The sequence below is a fragment of the Desmodus rotundus genome, chromosome 7, assembly GCF_022682495.2.
Source record: "Desmodus rotundus isolate HL8 chromosome 7, HLdesRot8A.1, whole genome shotgun sequence".
NCBI lineage: Eukaryota > Metazoa > Chordata > Mammalia > Chiroptera > Phyllostomidae > Desmodus > Desmodus rotundus.
The window spans coordinates 67,837,941-67,852,582 of NC_071393.1; the positions used below are offsets into that span (position 1 = coordinate 67,837,941).

A 14,642-nucleotide genomic window follows, 5' to 3' on the forward strand; every position below is an offset into this window, starting at 1 on the left:
AATGGATTACTCTCACAGAGTGGAACTAAATTCATGGCAAGTGAGCCATCACCCCAAAATCTATCAAAAGACAAAAAGGGGACTTCCTGAGGAGACTCTCTAAGTGCCATGACCACATTGTCTGGACTTTGATGACATTGCCAAAATTTCTCAAACAGTGCCTTGGCTCTAGAAGATTAAAGACTACTCTGCTACAGTACTTGGGTAACATATAAGACAAGCTCTTGATTTCTAGCAAACTACTTCAGCTTATTAGGCCTCAGTTTTCTCAACTATGGAGTGGGCAGAATAGTCATCAACTTGCTGCCAAGGGACATCCATTAAATGCCTTGTGGCTTTTGGCTAAGAGATGCCCTAACACACTGGTTTTTATTAAGTGCATTATGTGGTGCTATCATAAAGCAGCCCTGGGGACAATGACGTGTCAACTGACATGGCAGCAGCTTTCCCGTCAAAGAGCTCCTCTTGACATCTGCGTGCAGCTCATGGCTCAGGCCATGTGTTACTTGGGTACTTATCAATTATTCTCATTACACTCTGCAGGAGGAAGAAACATGTTGAAACATTGAGAAGCTGGACTGAAGTTGGAGCCTCATGCCTGCTTTTGACTTACCACACTTGGGAAAGCAATTAAAGATCCCACATATTTTTTCTACTCTTTGCCAAGCAATTTCACAGATGCTAAGGACCATGGCTTTTTTCTTTTTTATTTCCTGAGGGTGATACATATCATCTGAGCAATGCTGCAGAGCCTCATTCTCCTGGACCCCCTAAGATGTATTTCATATATGCAGTGCCCCCAAATGATGGCAAGCAGAAGAGGCCAGTGATCAAGCTGAGTTCTCTCCACTCTGCAGGATCCCAGCTGCTGTCCCTCATGTCCCGTTCTGCCATCTGCTTTTGGAATATACTCCCTCAGCCTTGGAGTACCTGTCTAATCAGGCAGTGCAGCAATCTCATGTATAAGGGGCAGATGTTGAAGGGTCAGGGTAAAACATATTTTAATAGACTTTCCCCAAAGATCATTGTGTCTTTGGAAATGTAATTCCATTAAAATAGATGCTAGAACTTAAAAGAGACCTCAAAAAAATGGATACAGCATTCCACCTCAGTAAGTGAAAGTGTCTCCATTTTACAGATGAAATAACCAAGGCCCAAAGTGACACAGCTGTTGTATATCAAAGGGAGAGAGACCCACGGCTTCAGTCCTCTTGCTGGCTCCTGCAGACTCATTTACTTCCCTTGGCTTGATTCATGGTAAGGCTAATTTCATTTAATAACAATACTTTCTATGTTGCTTTTATCTGATTTTTGTAAATCTTCTTCACACAGCCGGCATTAGCTGTTACACTGCTAAGCTCCCAGCCCCATGGGTGGGAGCTAGCCTGCAGCTGGCTGTGTATGGACTTCAGCCAAGTGCCTCCCACAGTCTGCTTGTGTTGAGGGCTAATGATGGTGAGCAGGGCTACTTGGGAAGTTGGCGGAAATGAAGGGAGACCATCCAAGGGCCAGTGCGACTGACTGTCTGGCCTGTAGATCTCTCAGGCAAGGAAGGGTCTTTCAAAACCTGTTTACCAAGGGATTTTTAGAAAAATGTAAATCAAAGCCAAGAAGGACAGCAGGCAACACAGGCTCAATAACATGCAATGGTTATTAAGTGGTAGGGAAGAAAAGCCAGGGAAAGTCAATCACCAACCCACCTTGTGGTTCCGCCCATGCTTATCCAACAGGGAGATGATGGACTTGATGTGGCCCTCTGCTATCAGGTTTAAGGCTTCTGGGCTTTCCGTCAGGATGCAGTGCAAAACTTCCAATATGCCTATGTGAGTGCCACAAAAGTCATTTGGACATTTATTAACCTTCCAAACTGGCCATAACTTTGAAACCTGAGAATGAAAAAACCATCCTGCGGGGACAGCATATCATCAATTCACTGAATCTATTACATATTTCCAGCCAGAAGAAAGATGTAGTCCTCTCTTGTAGACTTTGGGAACCTCTGAGGGCCAACCAATCTGTAATTAGAGGTGAGTTTTTTGCAGCACTAACTACATTTCCCTTTTCCTGGGCAAAGACATAATACTTCTATGTCAAAACGTAGAAAAGCAGCTGTAAGGTGGAATTATTAATTTGATCAAACCAAGCAATACTTAACTTTAAAAGAGAAAAATAAATTCCCAGGCTAGTATAAATTTTAAAGTTCTTTCAGGTAATTTAGACAATATTTGAAGTGTTCCTCAAATAAGTTTATTTGGAATCACCCCAGAAATTATTTTTATTTTAAATGTCCTTTTTATTTTATTTTAGTATCAAACAAATTGTAAGCTCACTAAAAAATGCTCTTTGGTTTTGCCCCCTTTTCTTGGCACACTGGACGGTTTTCTGTATTAAGTGAAGGCTTAAGAACAACTAACCAGTGCCCCAATAGCCTCGCAACATCCTGATGAAAATGCAAGGGAAGAAGTTAGTCAGCATCTTCACTGGTTTTAATTAAAAAATTCATTTTCATTCTGTTTTTCCCCATGGTTTTCATAAATTACCCTGAAATGCGGTCTGGCCCACGGGAGGAGATACTGAAGAAAAGAGAGGCCTAGGAAGACATGTTTAGGTGCACGGTCCTGGGGAAGACTTCCTTTGGCCTGTCTTGTCCAGGCTCTAGACAATGAAAACAGTACCAAAATCTGTCAGCTTCCCAGAGATGGCCCACGCCTGTCATGTCCACTCATCTCGAGGAAGCCAACGGCTAAGCTCCATGGCATAGTCACTTGGTCACTTACCAACAATGACTATTCTCTTGGCTCAAATTCTCTGTGAGTCATGAAGGGCTCTGGACATGATGTCAAGGGTGACTCAGAGGGTGGGAGGATCATCATTTCCTCTTATTTCACAGTCATTTTTCAGTCCTGCTTTTAACCCAGACTGTTAGGAGGACCATGTCCAGAAAGAATTTAGAAAAGCAGAGAGAGAGAGTCCAGGCAGCAGTCAGAAGGAGATTGGGACCCTGGGTAGGGGGCCATTAGAGGATCCAGGGGATGAAGATGAAGGCACAGAACGAAAAGTGAAACAAACAGGGAGACTATTAAAATTGGGTTGGAATTGTTAAATAAAGTTATAGGGGTGCCAGGAAGATTTAGCTTTTTGCTGTCATTGAAATAATTGTTTGTTTGCAGTCCAGGGGAACAAAGAGTTGTTCAAAGATTCAACATTGTATTCCTTTTTACAGAAAGGAAAAAATAAAAACACCACCTTCTCCACTGGTTTCCTGTCAATTCTTACCTGAGGAAGATTCTAGTCTGTCCAATTTGCTGATTAGCCAATCAAGGTTATTGGAGAATTGAGCACAATTGTTTCTGTTTCCACGGATGAGGGCAGCTGTGAACAAAGAAATATCTGATCATGTACAGGTTAAAGGATGCAATGATGGGCATAAGAACTTGGGAAGTTCTTAAATATACTTCAGCTACTTAGCAACTAAAAGAAATGAATAAAAATCTTCCCCTCCCTATCCCTTTGATTCAATCCTATTTCTATATCTGGAAGAGTATAAATCTAGCATTCACTCAAGTACTTCCAGAGAATCTGCTATGTACCAGTCACCTTTCTAGTTGCTGGGAATAAAGCAGTGGGAACGAGACAGCAGAGTTCCTGCATTCATGAAGCAGGAGAAAGAGACCATCAACACACAAATTAATAAAATTACTTCAGATGGTGATAAGCCAAAAAAAAAAAGTATCAGTTTAGTTATTGGCTAAAAAACTCACTTCCTCACAGTGTTTTCTTAAACCTAGCTAGAGATTTGCTATTTTTCAGTGCTAAAAGAAGGTTCCCAAATGAACACAGCTGGATGAGTTGGTTAAGCTAGTAGGTAAGTAATAACTAAACATGAAACTCTAAAATACCTAGAGCACATCAGTGTAAGACAGTGGTTCCCAAAGTGTGGTCTCTTGGACCAGAATGTCAATGTCACCTGAGAACTTGTTAGAAATGTAAATTCTCTGGCTTTATCCCAGATCTACTGGATCAGAAGCTCTGGGGATGGGGCCCAGAACCTGCATTTTAACCAGCCTTCCAGCTGCTTCTGATGCCTGCTCACGTTTGAGAAACAATGGTAGGTGGTATTGCTAAGGGAGGGAGGGAATATGCTGTCATTAGATTTTCAACACATCCAGATAAGAAGTAACCTTCCCTCCATAAGCCCACTGCAGATGTAGCTCTGGAACAAGTCCCTGTAAATGAAATGTGCTCAAGTAGCTCGTTTTTGATGCTGGTGATTTCCAAAGACTGATGCTTACAAGGTGTTTGGATAAGGAAAGGTCTGCCTCAGGACCTCTGCTTTGTGCCTCTGCAGTTAGTGGAGGGCAGAGTTTTTTCTGAGCTCCTGACCTGCTTTTCAGGTCAGCCGAAGCTCAGGGAGTCAGTCTGCCTGGGCTCAAGCCCTAGTTCCACTACTTGCAATGTGTGACCTTGAGCATTTCTGAGCACCAATTTCTTCATCAATAAAATGGGGATAATTCTAGTACCTACACCTCAAAGTGTTCTTCTGAGGATCAGGAAGAGATATTCCACTGTTTGGCTCCCAGAGCTCAATAATTGTTAGCTATTACTTTTGTAGTAATTATTACTGAGTTTGAGTTGTATCATTACAGAATATCAGAGTTGGAAGTTACTTTATAAGGTCACACAGCACCGCGGCAGTCCAGTCAGCCTGATCTTTGACATTGCGAATGGGTCTAGCCTGACTTCTGTGGGCTCCCCTTTGGCTTGCTCTCAGCTTCCTGTGGACTTCCTGTAATGGGTCATACGCTTCAGAGCAAAGCCCTGAAATGCTGCCTTGTCACCATGACTGAGCAAATACTGGTGGCCACCTCCTTGCAGGCCAATATGTTTACTGCTGTCTCCCTCCCATGGCCTGGCAGCCTGGGCCATGTGGCGGCACGGGATACAGCAGGCACCAGAATGTGACCACACTTTCAGAGTTGTGAGAAGAAAGGCTGGGTGCTGAAACACCACCCTTTTTCCCAACAAAATGAAATAAGGAAGAGGCCAAAGAAGCAGGAATCATGGCTGACCAATAAGTCAACAGAGAAAGGATACAGAGTTTAAGAGAGTAACCACCTGTACAGTGCAGGAGTCAGAAGTTTAGAACTGGAGGCACCATGGACAAGTCCTATTCTCGTTCCTTCACACTAAAGATGAGGAATTGAAGTTCAGAAAGCATTAAGTGACTGCCAAGGGTTCACAGGCAGTTTTGGCCAAGTGGTCACTATCTGCTTCTACAGGCTGCTGACTTCTTGCTCTAAGTTTGGAAAGTACAATAAGCTACTAGTTAACAAACAGAGTGATTGTCTGGGTTAGAATCAAATGGTGAACAACAGGCTTCCGAGAACTGATGCTAGATGACCACCTTGGCTTGTCGTGTGGAAATCCCATAGAGACCACCCTTGGGAACCTTCCCAGGGAGAGGACTGTGAGTGTACTTACCCAGCAATTTGTACAGCAGGTTCAGAATTTCTTTCCAGGCCATGCCACTCTCTTCCCTTGCAATCCCTGCAAAGTGTGCGACACTGTTGTAGATGTTTAAGCGGTCAATGCAATTTAACACAAGGGCCAACATTCCCTGTGAAGGCAAGAGGGTGAAAGAGCAAAACTGCCTGGTTAAGAGAGTGAACCCCTTTTGTTCTTTCCCTCCCATGCCAAGCAACTTGTAAAGCTAATAATAGTGATCGGCAAGTAGGCCGTATGGTGCCAGCTTGGGTTTTGTTTCTCCCCTCCTAAAAACAAAATATGCATTTTTACGCCTCACAGACCTAAAGAGCCTCCAGTTTGGGAGTGAGTCAGCAGTCTCCTGACAGGTGTGCCCCACATGTTTAGCTCAAACCAAGGGCACATTGGGGAAGGAGGAACGTGAATGAGCCTCACAAATGCCCACCTGGTGCCTGGTGTAAAATGACTCTGACTCACCCAGAAGCAGCCCTGGGTATGCTGTCTGTTTTTCTCTTAAATCTCAAATACGTTCAAGAAATTCCACTCAGCTACACAAAGTGGAATCTAAAGACAATAACACCAAAAGAGTATTTTTAACTACTGTTCCATCTAAATTACAATACTATGCCACCCAGTTAAAACATCTGTGCTGAGCTGTGCTCAAGGAGATGTAGTTCCAGGAGCCCACAACGCATAATGTCCCCAGAGCCAGTCTGCTTAGATCATCAGCCTGCCTGAGCAGGGATGGGTCTATATTCCATGTCGCTAAGTTTGGAAATGGCCAAGGGACAGGCTCTGTCCCCAGGAACGAGGCGCTGCAGGACACCACAGGAGTATGACCATGGCCTGTTAGTGCCAAATCACCATGTCCAGTTTCAGAGAAGGCATGTGACTTGTCTCAGGACATATACAGCCAAGGACAGAGCCAAACTAGGGCCCCTTGAGCTCCAAGTTAGAGATTCCCTCGTATCCAGGCCCCATCCCTAGTGACTCAGATGCTCAGGTTCTCCCTAAGGCCCAGCTTCATGTATCTCTCAGACCAGCTCCTCAGCCATTTCTGATGTGGAACCTGGGCATTTGTATTTTTCAAATAGGTTTCCTAAGTAATTCTGACCTCTTCCAAAATTTAGGAGTCACAGCCAATGCCATGGCCTAATAGCTGTGAGTTTTTGAAAATGGATTTTGGATATACATGTGACACTTGACACTTTAAATATCATGTGGTTTGCATGTGCCAATGTACATTGCGACCATGTACACTGTTGTGTAAGCTGGGGCGGCTGACAGGGAAGGTCAGATTCCAGTGAGTCCTTTTCTTCCCAGCTTCCTCTTTTGTCTGCTCTATGTCTCTCTCATAAACATGTGCATGCATGGAGACAAAGCTAATCTCGGGTCACAGGGGTATTTTAGTTGTGGACACTAGGAGAACCTCAATTTTTAATTCTTTGGACTTACCTCTTCCTTGAAAAGATTCTGTCTGTTTTTGAGTGAGCGGAGCTTGTTCTGCTTGTCTTCATGCTGCATCTCCTCCTCTGGGGGCTGGAAGTAGGCAATCAAGTCCTGTAAGGTCTGCAGGACCTCTTCTATCGGCAGGGTGACGGGGGCAGCTGTGCGATTGTTTCCACTAAAAAACCCGAGATGGACACGGCTCAGGCACTGGGCCTCCAGTAGGGACCCTGACAAGCAACCACTAGGTCCTAGTTCCCCTCTGCCCCTGGCACTGGGCACAGTGCACCACCTCCTAAGGTAGTCGCTGCCCAAACTGACATTTGCCAACTAGCAGAGCAACAGAAGACAATGTTCTGCTTCAATTTTAAAGCCACTTCATAAATAAAGTGAAATGGGCCCTGGTTGTCTGCCACACTTTTTCTGTTTTGAATAAAAACATCTAAAACAATACACTTATTAACCCATAGTTCTTTTACACCATTATGTGATCTTTTTGGGACAGGCTAAATGTAAGGCTGGGAGGGTGTCCATCACTGGTCTCCGGCTCCATATACATCTCCGTCTTCCCTCTGTGTCTCTCCATGAGTCTTTTTTAATATCTCTGCTTATGTTTTTCTCTAAGGTTTCTACAGGTGTGGATGCACACACCTGCTCCCCTCTGCCATTTGTTGATGTCTCCAATCTCTGTGTCTGTCCTCCTTCAACTTCCTCTGTGGGCCCTCCCTCTGTATCTCCACCCTTGTTTCTTTCTCAGCATCCCCCCATCTCTCCATCATATCCTTCCTCTCTGCCTCAATGGCTCCTCCTTGGTGCCCCCCCAACAACTTCCCTCTCATCCTCTGTTGTGTTCCTCCTTATCTTGAATGTGTCTCTGTCTCTCTGACTCTGTCTGTCATTATTTTCAAAAAGTCTTGTCATTCATCTTCTCAACACTGAGAGATCACAAACCTCCACAAATGGTGAAATGAGCCCTCATTTTCTCATCCCCTTGAGGGTTACACTGGTGTGCCTTTCTGAGAATAAAGGGTAAGAAGAGATAGGGGGAAATGGACCCAGCACACAGGGAACTGCATCGTTGGCCCTGAGGGACTGGGAATTGATTGAATGTAGAAAATGTCAAGTTTTTTTCCTTGAGTCAATTTCTAATGAGTTCCCTTTATGTTTACAGTGTATCTGGTTACTTGTTAATCTGGACACATGAGAAGAAAAGGTCTAAAGGTCTTTAGACCTAGATCTCTAGGTCTAAAGCAAAGGCTGAACAAGCCTTGAGAATACCCAGGTTATATGGTGACAATAATTTTAATTTGTGTAAAAAGTACCAAGTGCACACAAGAAAGGCAGAACAGTAGAGATATTTCTTGCCGTGTGTAGTCTGGCCCATGGTGGGTGCTCAGGAAGTATTCTCTAGTGACTGTCTGAGATATTATCGGACAAAGACAGTGGGGAAGAGGACTGCCATGAGGACACGAGGTGAAGGTTTGGGACTACAAAACCCAGTCAGAAGTGATTTCCCAGCTCTAGATTCAGTGAAGGGATAAGTACATTTCCCTTAACATTTTGGGTCCAGTTAAAGAGTTTTTCTCTCTCTTTCCTTCTCTAACATTTTGAGTTTATTAGAGACACTGATGGCAGTTAAGTAAGCAGTGTTTCTTTAAGTGATAAGAAAAGATGAAAAGGAGATGTTTGCTGGGGTTTTTTTTTTTTTTTTTTTGGCTTTAAAGAGCAACTACACAGGAGGCTGGAAAGCCCAGGTCATATGCACTGCCATTAACTAATGAGGCTTGAGGGCCTCCTAGCCTCTTGACCTACAATTTTATATCTGGAAAATAGGCAGGCACACTCTGTATAGACAGGTCCTTCAGGGCTAATTTTTTTGTTCTGTGGTTTTCATTGCTGATCACTTCATCTTGCTCCCTGACAAAACATCAGTACAGTAGTCCTTCATGGGATGGAGGCAGATCTCTCAATGCCTTCAAAATACAACACATACTGCATGCCTGGCACTGGGGACAGTGGTGAGAATAGACATGACCTCTGAATAGCCTAATTGTGCTCACCTTCTACTCTAGAACCCTGGGGAGGAGACCCAGAGAGACAGGGACAAGATGACATTTGAATGCAGAGCTAACTACATGGGCACCTATCTCATCCCAGCTTTTTCAACTCTATAGTCACTACTTCACTATATTCTCACTCTTGCAAAGGATTTCTTTTATTAAATTCAAGTAGGATCTCAGGCAATTCTGAACATCTACCACACTATAACCCTCACACATTTATATATTGTTTCCCTCCTGAGTGTAATCTCAGAGGTCAGCTGGGCAGCTATCGCCTCTTCTGCAGGATTTCCGAGATGCCCCCATCTCTTGCACTGCTCATCTGTCTGGTTGGACAGCTCCCAGCGACTGTGCAGAGGATGATGAGACAGCACAAGCAAACTTGAGCTTTTTTTTTCTTCGTTATTCCTTCTTGTTCCTTCCCTATTCACTTAACTCTAATTTGCTCTCCCAGGTGGCCACTCTTTCCTCTGGTTTCCATTTGTACATAGCATGCACTGTTGGTTTCTCAAAAGAGAAAGGAGGGGAGAGAATGTAGTTCCAAATTATGTTTTTCTTTTTCACCTGCCAGCTCTTGCAAAATTCAAGTACTATGGCTTTTGTATAACCCCTACCCCTGCCACATTTGTTTCTTTTTCATTAGTCACCCTTTCTTCTAAAAATAGCCAGTGGCTGGGGAATCAAGAATTTCCCCCATTGAGGGTGGAATTCCCACAAAATAATGATAAAGTTGGACAAAATCATCCAAAATAACCCTGTAGAACTCCAGAAATTTACCAAAGGCATAAAACAAATTGAGAACTATGTATTTAAGAAAATAGGAACCTTGGTAAGAACAGTCTATGGTGTTTCAGCCTGAGGCTGTTCACTCGCCTTATACCAGCTTTAGGGAAAAGAAATTGTAATGGGCCAGGGCAGACCCTGGGCAAAGCTACCCACATGCTCAGGAAGGACCAGAGAGGGACCTAGCTATCTATTCTCTTCTGGATGAACATCAGCCTTCTTTGTGAAAGCAGAAAGTATAATCTTGGACACACTTAAAACTGCTTGAACTTTAACATGTTATCCAACCCACATGGGGAGCAGGCTTGCCTTAGAAGAAATACTAAGCGAAGTCCTTCAGGCTGAAAGAAAATGATACCAGACAGGATCTGGAATCGACATGAAGAAGTAAAGAGCATTGGTGAAGGTAGTTATGTAGCTAAATATAAGAATATATATATATAGCAAAAATTATAAAACTATATTGCTGAATTATAAAACTATAACACATGAAGTTGTGATATACAAGACAATGTTATCACAAAGGAGCAGGGAGAGAATACGACAATATTGGAGCAAAGTTGCTTTGTTTTACTTGTCAAGTTTATATTAATTTGTTTCAAGTGAAATACATAGTGAGTTCCCTAGAGCAACCACTAAGAATATAACTTTAAAAAGTAGTTAAAAACTAAACAAAGGAATTAAAATGTTACACTAGAAAATATTTAATACAAAAGAAAGTAGTAAAGAAGGAACAGAGGAACAAAAAGGACATGAGAGAGAGATCACATAAAAAACGGCAGACATAAATCCAACCATTTGAAAAATTACATTATCTATAAATAAATTGCACACACCAATAAAAGGAAAGGATTGTCAAACTACATTAAAAATCCAACATACTCAGTCCCACCCCAGAGCTGTCTGCTTTCTATCTATGAGTCTGTTTCTATTTTGAATTTAGTGAAAAAGGAAAAAAAAAAGAGAAAGAACTCATGGACACAGACAACAGTAGTGATTGTGGGGGTGGGGAGGGAGTGGGTGGAGATGGACAAGGGTACGGGGGGATAAATCGTGATGGAAAAAATCCATCGTATGGTATCTACAAGACGTTCTTTGTAGATTCAAAGGTGCAAACAGGCCAAAAGTAAAAAGGATCGGAGAAGATATGCCATCCAAACAGTAACCACACTGCATATAGCACATTTAGAGTGGCTCTGAAAGTCATACTTTAAGGAAATAATGTTTGTAGAGGAAAAAGGGAGGCATTTTATGACTATAAGAGTCAATTTATCAGGAAAATATATCTATTATAGACATAAGCACCCAACTACCCAACTCAAAATATGTGAAGCAAAAATGGACAGAATTAAGGGAGAAATAGACAATTCAATAATAAGACATCTCAATACAATACCCCATTCTCAATCAGTTAATGTAATAAACTAAATTAGTAAAGGATAAAACCACATGATCATCTCAATAGACAAAAATAATTTAACATAATCTAATACTAAATCAAGATAAAAAAAAACCTCTCAACAAACCAGGGATAGAGGGAAACTTCTCAGCCTGATAAAGGGAATCTCCACAAACCCAGAGCAACCCATACCTAATGGTCAAAGGCTGAGTGCTTCCTGCTAAGATTAGGAACAAGACAAGGATGTTTGTTCTCTCCACTTTAATTCCACATGGTAGTGGATATTCTAGACAGCACAATCATAGAAAGTTAAAAAGAAAGAAAGAAAGAAGGGAGAAAGGGAGGAAGGAGAAAATATTCATATTGGAAAGGAAAAAATAAAATCTCTATTCACCTATGAATGATCCTATATGTAGAAAATTCTAAAGTATCCATGCCAAAAAAAAGAAAAAAAACTTCACATTAGAACAAATAAAAAATTTCATTAAGTCACAGAATACATGATTGACATACAAGAACTTCAATTTTATATACTAGTATTTATGTAAGCCAGCAATAAACAACCTGAAATGAGATTTAAAAAACAATTCCATCTGTACTGGCATCAAAAATACTTAGTGATAAAGTTTTCAAAGGAAGTATAAGACTTACACACTGAGAATTATAATATCTTTCTGAAAGGAATTCAAAAAGAATAAATTAATGGAGAAACAATCTATGTTTATGGATTGGATGATTCATTATTATTAAGATAAAAATTCTCCCAAAACTTATCTATAGATTTAAATACAACATCAATCAAAACACCAGCAAGTGTTTCCTGCAGAAATTGACAAATTTACTCTAAAGTTTAGATGGAATGCAAAAGACCAGGAAGAGCCAAAATAATTTTGAAAAGTGAAAAACTGGAGGACTCACCTACCTGATTTTACTATTTACTACTATGAAGGTACATGAGTCAAGACAGCGCTGATCTGGCACAAGAACAGGTATATAGATGGACTGGAATAGGTATACAGATGGAACAGGTATATAGAACAAGGGCCCAGATATAAATGTTTACATTTATGGTCTCTTGACATTTGACAAAGGTGCATAGGCAATTTGATGTGGAAAGGGTACACTGTGAGCAGACTGTGCAGGGACAATCAGATATCCACATGAGCCACATTCAAAAGATGGATTTAAATTCTTACCTCACACCATACACAAAAATTGATTCAAAATGGGTCATAGACCTAAATATAAGAGCTAAAATTATAAAACTTTCAGAAAAAATCATAGGAGAAAATCTTGGTGACTTTGGGTTAGGCAAAGAATTTTTAGATAAGACACTGAAAACATGATCTGTAAACAAAAATAAAGTTAAAATAGACTTCATCAAGATCAAAACTTTTATGCTTAATAAAAACACCATTACAAAAATGAGAAGAAAAGCCACAAACTAGAGTTCTGGCCAAGATGGAGGTGTAGGTAGAAACCCTTTGCTTTCTGTACAACGAAAAGGAGGATAACAACCAATCTAAAATCAATAAACAACCAGAAGTGCCAGAAAATCAAACTGCATGGAACTCCAAAGACCACATAATTAAAGAAAGAGTCAAGCAGAACAACCAGACAGGTAAGGCAGCAGACGGAGAGAAACCACAGCAAGGTGGTGGACCACTTGGGCTGGGCTGACTTCGGGGAGGTGGAGGGCTGTGTGGGCAGGGCTGACTTAAGAGGAAACTGAGACTCAGAGTGGGCTGTGGACTACGGTGGTTGCCGTGGTAGGAGAACCTCCCAGTCTCACATGAGAGAGTTCATTGAAAAGTGGGCTAGAGATGAGCAGACAAGCTGCACCATTCCCTCTCTGGCCCCTCCCCCACAGGCAGCGCTGCAGTGCAGCAAGGAGGGTTGCCCTGCCCTGGTGAATACCTAAGGCCCAGAACAAAGAAATAGGGCCAAAATGAAAAAACAGAGCAAAACTTCAGAAAGAGAGCTAAGCGATGAGGAGATAGCCAACCTATTTGATGGAGAATTTAAAGCCCTGGTAATCAAAATGCTCACAGAACTCATTGAGCTTGGTTGAAAAATGAAAAAAACAAATGAAAGATACCCAAAATGAAATAAAGCAAAATATTCAGGGAGCCAACAGTGACAGGAAGGAAACCAGGACTCAAAGCAATGATTTGGAACAAAAGGAAGAAATAAACAACCAAACGGAACAGAATGAAGAAACAAGAATTTTAAAAAGTGAAGAGAGAATTTTGAACCTCTGGGACAACTTGAAATGTTCCAATATCTGAATCATAGGGGTGCCAGAAGGAGAAGAACACCAGCAAGAAATGAAAAACTTATTTGAACAAATAATGAAGGAAAACTTCCCCAATTTGTCAAAGGAAATAGACTTCCAGGAAATCCAGGAAGTCCAGAGTCCCAAAGAAGTTGGACCCAAAGAGGAACACACCAAGGCACATCATCATTAAGTTACCCAAGATTAAAGATAAAGAGAGAGTCTTAAAAGCAGCAAGAGGAAAGGTATTACCTACAAAGGAGTGTCCATAAGACTGTCAGGTGATTACTCAAAAGAGACCTTACAGGCAAGAAGGGGCTGGAAAGAAGTATTCCAAGTCATGAAGGGCAAGGACCTACATCCAAGATTACTGTATCCAGCAAAGCTAACATTTAGAATGGAAGGGCAGATAAAGTGCTTCCCAGATAAGGTCAAATTAAAGGAGCTCATAATCACCAAGCCCTTATTATATGAAATGTTAAAGGGACTTATCTAAGAAAAGGAAGATCAAAACTATGAATGGTAAAATGACAACAAACTCACAACTATCGACAAATGAGCCTAAAAAAATAAAAGAAAGAAAAACAATGAAAACAAAAACTAAGCAAACAACTAGAACAGGAACAGAATCAGAGAAATGGAGATCACATGGAGGGTTTTCAGTAGGGAGGGGGAAGGGAGGAATAGGGGGGGAAAGGTACAGGGAAGAAGAAGCATAATTGGTAGGCGAAAGTCAAAAATGGTATAGCACACAGAGAAATCAAAGAACTTATATGTACAACCCATGGACATGAACTGAGGTAGGGGGAAAGCTGGAGGGTTGGGGGTGCAAGGTGGAGGGGGGATAAAGGGGGAAAAGCTGGGAAAACTGTAATAGCATAATCAATAAAATATACTTTAAAAAAGCCACAAACTAAGCAAAAGTATTTGCAAATCATAATCTATAAACACAACCAGAAGATACAAACAACTCTCAAACCTCAATGAGAAGACAAACAATCCAACTAAAAAATAGGCAAAAGACTTGATTGCATTTTACTAGAAAAGATATATGAATGGCTGATAAGCACATCAAAAGATGTTCGAAATCATTAGTCATTTTGGAAAGCCAAGCCTCTAATGACCATTTTGGAATGGTCATTAAAACCATAATGACATACCACTTCATATTCACTAGAATGGCTACTATCAAAAA

At 41.4% G+C, this 14,642-nt stretch overlaps 1 protein-coding gene across 1 annotated transcript in view; it reads right to left on the reverse strand.

Moving 5' to 3' along the window:
- The window catches only part of RYR3 (ryanodine receptor 3), a 534,646-nt gene that overhangs the window by 237,622 nt on the left and 282,382 nt on the right, over positions 1-14,642 (reverse strand). Inside the window, exons 13-16 of the mRNA XM_053928437.1 lie at positions 6,940-7,108; positions 5,482-5,617; positions 3,277-3,372; positions 1,701-1,819 (exon numbers count right to left, since the gene is read on the reverse strand). Coding sequence (XP_053784412.1) covers positions 1,701-1,819; positions 3,277-3,372; positions 5,482-5,617; positions 6,940-7,108 — 520 coding nt within the window. The remainder of the gene's footprint in view (positions 1-1,700; positions 1,820-3,276; positions 3,373-5,481; positions 5,618-6,939; positions 7,109-14,642) is intronic.